The sequence below is a fragment of the Pelodiscus sinensis genome, chromosome 6, assembly GCF_049634645.1.
Source record: "Pelodiscus sinensis isolate JC-2024 chromosome 6, ASM4963464v1, whole genome shotgun sequence".
Lineage (NCBI taxonomy): Eukaryota > Metazoa > Chordata > Testudines > Trionychidae > Pelodiscus > Pelodiscus sinensis.
In genome coordinates, this window is record NC_134716.1 from 96,920,294 (window position 1) to 96,926,470 (window position 6,177).

General features: G+C 38.7%; 1 protein-coding gene across 4 annotated transcripts in view; it reads left to right on the top strand.

The window, feature by feature from the left end:
- The window catches only part of SLC38A9 (solute carrier family 38 member 9), an 89,885-nt gene extending 83,716 nt beyond the window's left edge, over positions 1-6,169 (top strand). For all 4 annotated transcript variants that reach the window (XM_006139553.4, XM_006139554.4, XM_014581752.3 and 1 more), the window contains one exon: positions 832-6,169. In XM_006139553.4, coding sequence (XP_006139615.1) covers positions 832-997 — 166 coding nt within the window. In that variant the 3' untranslated portion in view covers positions 998-6,169. The remainder of the gene's footprint in view (positions 1-831) is intronic.
- Positions 6,170-6,177: the final 8 nt, after the last annotated feature.

The window sequence follows — 6,177 nt, forward strand, 5'->3', positions numbered from 1 at the left end:
TCTGAAAGGGTTTTTTTCTGATATTTGGCCCAGTGTAGATGGGCCAAATGTTGGAAAAGCCTCTCTGAAACAAAGAAGCAGAAAAAGCCACACAATTTGTGGTTCATAATTTGCGTAGTTTTTTCCAGAAGAACAGCGTAGCGTAGACACAGCCTAAATAAATGTTTTTGTTTCATTTGTCTATCAGGGAGCAGAAACTTTTTGAATATGGAAAAGATGACTAAATAATGAGTACTTGACTGTACCAGGGCTTTGATAGCTCTCTGAGAATCAGACTGGCACTGGGAAAGAGTAGTGAGAGGATATTGGTAGCTAGTGGAGAGTCAGTCAGGAAATTAGTTGGTTCTCACTGGTACTTGTTATATTTCTTGCAGTACCAAAGAAAGGCTTTTTAGCAGCTTTTAAAGTATTGAAATATGCAATTGCATGTCTAATATGTCCTCATACACATTTCATTTAAGCCCCTGGGATGTTACCAGATTCATATCTTTGATAGTTACATTACACAGTAACAGAAGATTCTGTCTGGCCTTGTTCTGACATATGTAAGCAGATTTTCCCCAAAGAAAGCAGCAACAACAACAAAAATCAAGATCAGAGTTAGGAAGTCTATCTCCAGAAGCATCTGGTTCATTTGACAGTAGGACTACCCTAGGGAAAATGTTTTACCAAGTAATTACATGCCATTGGAGGAGAAGGCGGCAGCAGATAACAAGGAATGGAAAATAATGTTTTTCGATTGTGACAGCAAATTATCATTATTAAACAAGACTGTTTTAGAAAAAATCCCAAGGAAGAAGAGTTAACACACAGCACTTTCATTTTTTGCAGATATTCTGGAGCAACTTGTGGTCTGGCCTTTGTATTTGTGTACCCATCCCTCATCTATATGATCTCTCTGCATCATTCAGGGCAGCTGACATGGTCAACGCTCATCTTTCACATCTTTATAATCATTGTAGGACTGGCTAATCTGATTGCACAATTCTTGCTGTGAAATCTCCCAGCTCTCATGTTGGTTTTCACAAGTTGTATTGTGCGGTTAGAGAACAGTCTTTGGCAGATTCACTATAAATGATGAGAACTTCCTGGGTGTGTCACTCACTCCCTGAGAAAATCTGCACCTTTTGAAGGCAAAGGACAATTGTGTTTTAGTAACATGTTTTCAAGGGTTTGTAGGGAAGCACATATTTGGAAATGCTACATCATAGTAGATAAAATGGGCCAAATTTGTAAATGGTATAACTCCACTGACTGCCTTGAATGTACATCATTGATTTTGGCCCACATTTTTTTTTATTTTGGAGCGAGATTTTCACATGGATATAACTGCCAACCTTCATTTTTAGAAGTAGTTATTTTTCAGTTTTGTGCTACAGCATTCTTTTCTTCTAAAACAGTGATTCCTGCCCTTATTAGCAAACAAGCCTACATAATAGGCCACGGAGACAGTTGCACTAAATTTCTTGTATAGTTTCGGACTCTTACTGATGAATGAGTTGTATTTGTAAAGCTAATGTCTAGCCATTCAGATGACCACATACTGTTAATATAATTTTGGGTAACATTTTAAATTACATACACAAGAAACCTCAGGTATAGAAACAGCATAAGAAATCACTACCTATGCCCTGGATGCAGCATGCACGCTATCTGTCCTTCAAGAATAGGTCAAATAATGAGGGGTGTCCAAAGTTACAGCACAAGTTGATGGTTCAACTAGAATTAGGACCGGGATCCTCCTTGCTCCAAGGTGCTATTACCATTAGAATAGATATTTGTGTATTTTCATGAGCAGGTGTACTTGACACATGTACATTCGATACAAATGTGCAGAGCACTCCTGTCTATCCAGTGGAGTTTTTATGCCCCTGCAAGATTTCAGATTGAAAATTCCTCATTGTGGGATAACTGTTTTTTCAAATATCCATTCTATACATGTTATACAACAGTATAGTCAGATGTACAATGCAGACAAACAGACAAAAATAACAAATTCACATTTGTGAACATTCAAAAAATCCTGTTTCTATATAGCTGCTTAATATTTGCTATTAAAATGTGCTGTAATTGAATATACAAAATATATGTGCTATATTCTGTGAGTTATGGTGCAGTTTTAGAATCACTAGTGCAAAATTTCTAATGTATCATCCTTAATCCATGCACAACTGTATCTGCAGATGTTCAGTCAGATGATTAACTGGTCATGTGTACTTGGAATTATTGTGACTGAATGCAGCGTTTCATGTGTGTGACTCTCTGAAAATCTAAGTCTGTCAATGTGTAGTGAGTAATAGCAAGGCACTGCCTTATAGAAATGCCCTCGGGACTTTGAAAAATCTCAGTCTTCTTGGTTTATCTATATGCATTTCCAATTATGTGCATATTTTTATAAAGTCAACTTCTGCTCCTGTTGAAGACAACAGGAATTGTGCCACTGACTTTGTTGGAGAATTTATCCCATTTTGGTAGGATAAGAGTCTCTCTGAAAAGCTGTTGCTCCATAACCAGTATCTGTTAAACACCCACATGATGCAGGCATAATGTTGGTCTCTGAGAGATGTTTTCTCCGAGAAGTTAATGTTCCATCAAATGGAATCTCAATCTTGCATCTGATGTGAGTACGCAGAAATATGAATGCACTTATTCAGAGAGGGAATTCTTGGTGTGATGTTTCTAGATGCGGTAATTGTAGCACTCAGAAGCCTGGTGATAGAATTAAATAAATGGCAGCTTTCATTCTCTCTTGCCAAAATGGAAAATGAATTTAGAAATGCTTTTGGCTAGAAGCAGCAGGGTGTATAAGATTGGTGAGGAAATTGAAGCCTAAGTTGGTAGAAGAGAACTTGGAAGCTGTCTGTGGGTCAAGTTAGTGCCCTTTGTGGAGCTAGCCCCAAAATGTATAGCCAGTCAGTGTTGTGACAACAGTTTTATTGTGCACGCTTATTGTGAGGGAGGGGTATGCGCTAAGCCCAACATCACCCTGCACATATAATTCTTGCCAAAAGGGCTCATACATAAACCCACATCTGACCTAAAACACTTTATTTATGTGTGTGCCTCCAGTTGCAGGGTGGCAGTGTAGGGTTAAAATTCTCTTAGAGACAGATGCCATTTTGAGAGCCCAACAACAACAGGGACTCCATTTTGGCCACCCTTCTTTTCCCGCCCTTTCTGTGTTTTGGTGGGAAACCCAGCAGACATGTGATCTTAGTCTGCCTGGTAACAGCAGGTTACTTAAGGGCTGCCTCTGGCTTTGCCCAGGGCTGTCCATCTGAGTGGCAGAGTGCAGGAGTCATTCAGATGGGTATGCCAGGGTCCACGCATATTAGATATTGGGGTTGTAGGAGGTACGCTCACATGCGAGGAGTGATATCCATTGTCACTCCTCTCTGGCTAGGACACACTTGCACCCATGGCAGCGTAGGGGAAAAGGGTTGGTTTGGCTGAACAGATCCAGACGAGGGAGGTTCCTGCTGTTCCGATCCTGCTGCTGTTCCAGTTGACTGAGACCGCGTCCAGAATCTGGCATCCAGGTGCTGCCGTGAGGGTCCCAAGCTGTGAGACATGGTATTGTCCCTGTGACATTCTTTCTCCAGTCACCTGGGTTCTTACCTGGTACTCACCTTAAGTCACAGCCAAGCCTGTTTTGTTCTGTTCCCTGTGCGGTCCTATCTTATTCCTGTTTATACTTACTTGTTTGTTGTTTAATAAATCCTGTTGTTCGTTCACCTTGTCTGTCTGTCCTAGTCCTTGGAGAAGTCCTAATAACTCCCAACCATAGATGTGGGTTTGGGGACTGGCCTGAAAGTCAGCTTAGTTTAAAATCATTAGTTTTCTGGCTAACAGCAGGGGAATGTTTTCTTTTCAGATTTTGGGAGAAGGAAAAAACCTTGTGCTTGCTCCTAGCATATGCCCACATGCACCTAGTTCTATTATAAAGCCAAACATTTGGGGCTGAAATAGAAAGTTGAAAGGCATGAATTAAGTAGACTGGTCTTTGGAGAAACTGAATTGTAGACTAATTGAAGGAGAAAAAGGTGAATAATGTTTCAATACTAATAATGATGTGGGGATTGAGAGAAGCTGAGAACTGTAAGCTTTGTGATGTAGCTTTAGCTTATGTGTTTGAGGACTCTTGGTCTAAAAGGACAAAGTTTGATGCAACTAGCAGGCCAAGGATGGCCTGCTAGTTACTGAGTCCTTTAAATATTGTTTGAAGTTAACTGTAGATACTCATTACCTCTCCAGCTTAAGTTGCTATTGGCCTTATTCAAAGTTGGTATATATGGAGACTTGAGTTTTATGGTGTTGGAGCTGGTGTAAGGAGGCCAGTATGGGTGCATCTACACAGTAGTGTTATTTTGGAATAACAGACGTTATTCCAAAATAATAGTGCGAGCGTCTACACATCAGTTCCTTTATTTCAAAATAAATGTGAAATAAGACGGCTTATTCCGACATCTGTAAACCTCCTTAAATGAGGAATAATACCTATACGCTCCACTACTGCTATTTCAAAATAGCTCCACCCCAGGGCCATTCAAAGTAATTACTCCCCAGTGCCTCCTGAGTATCTAAATCAAAGTAGTGCATCCATATTAGGAGAGCCTGTCTTGGACTCACTGTGAGGCTTCTCTGTAGTGTAGATGTGCTCTTTTGAAATCCACTATTTTAGAGTATTTCTTCTGGATTAGCTTATTTCAAAATAGCGTACATCTTCACTGCATGCTTATTTGATCCATTGGATGTAAACCTGGCTCCACTGAAATCAATAGCAAAACTGTCACTGACTTCGGTATGGCCAGGATTTCACCCAGTGTAATTTACCTTTCTGAAGAATACTGGTGGTTTTAAATTCTTCTGGTGTGGTTCTTTTTGCAATTATTAGAAAACCTATTTAAACTGATTTGGTTCTGAACAAGTTGTGATGAGCAAGTTAAAGCAATTATTTTTAGCGTATTATGTAACCATTAACAGAAAAAGGGAAATTGTTTAATGAAATATTTCAAAGTGAGCATGCCACATTATGTAGCAGTGCAAGTTCTTGAAACCAAATGATTGTTTCAAACATAACTCAGTTTTTTAAATCTAGAGAAGTCCTCCCATTTAAAAAGGAGACTCTCTGGGATCTATGGTACATGCTACAGCTGAATTTGCTGTTGTGTTCAAAGGAAGATGACAGCTGGGATAGGCTTAACAAAAATTGATGATCCTGACATAGATATGGCCTTTTAACTGAATCTGTTTACAAGAATTTTGCTAATTCTTGGGAATCTTTTTACTGAGAAGTCTAGTAACTTGGCTCATAAGCAACATTTAAATGTTACCATTCAGCAAAAAATTCCTGAAAGAGATCAAGTCCATGGTGACACATCTATCTACATCTCTAGCCTCTTTCCTGTTCTTTTTATGGTGGTACAAAGCACAGTCAAAGTATTAAAAAATCACAATGGGCTATAATGGGTTAATTATTTGTAATAATGGATTGTATAATGCATTTAAAACAAAAAAGCTCCACTTAGGTCAATATTATAAATATTTGTGTGCTGTTAAACTGCTCAGAAAAGGGATATAAACAATTTGGGCCATAAAGGGAATTACATGTTGATTTTAGTACTAAATGAAAGTGGTGATTTTAAATATCTTGTAGCAGTGCCTCCATCTAAAATATTTTCACAGTAGAAACTGAAGCTAATTATTAGAACATTCTAATGCTTAAAGGTTGGATTTTCAGAAGTGCCTAAGCCAGTTAGAAGCACAGGTTTCCTGAAAATCAATGTGCTTGTGCTCCTTGCTTGCCTAGGTTCCTTTGAAAATACAACTTGATTTTTTTTTTGAGGGGGGGAGAAGGGCAAGGGGCACTGTTTGAATACAGCTTAAATGCTGAGTGTCACACGTGAAGTTAGACAAAAAAATTGATTGTTACATTTGTGTGCCAGGATTAAACTAATTCTCCCACACATACACACACTTAATACTTAGTGTTGATCCACTCTGGAATTTACTGTATGTAACTGTGGCCATCTAAATTTGACTCTCTATGCTATGTCATCACATATTTTAACAGAAGAGTGAAAAGAACATCCTGACCCGAACACGGTTTTGTAAAATGTAATTTATTGTCTTTTTATAGGAAAAAAAATAAATTTGACTTGAAAGATCAGACCTGTG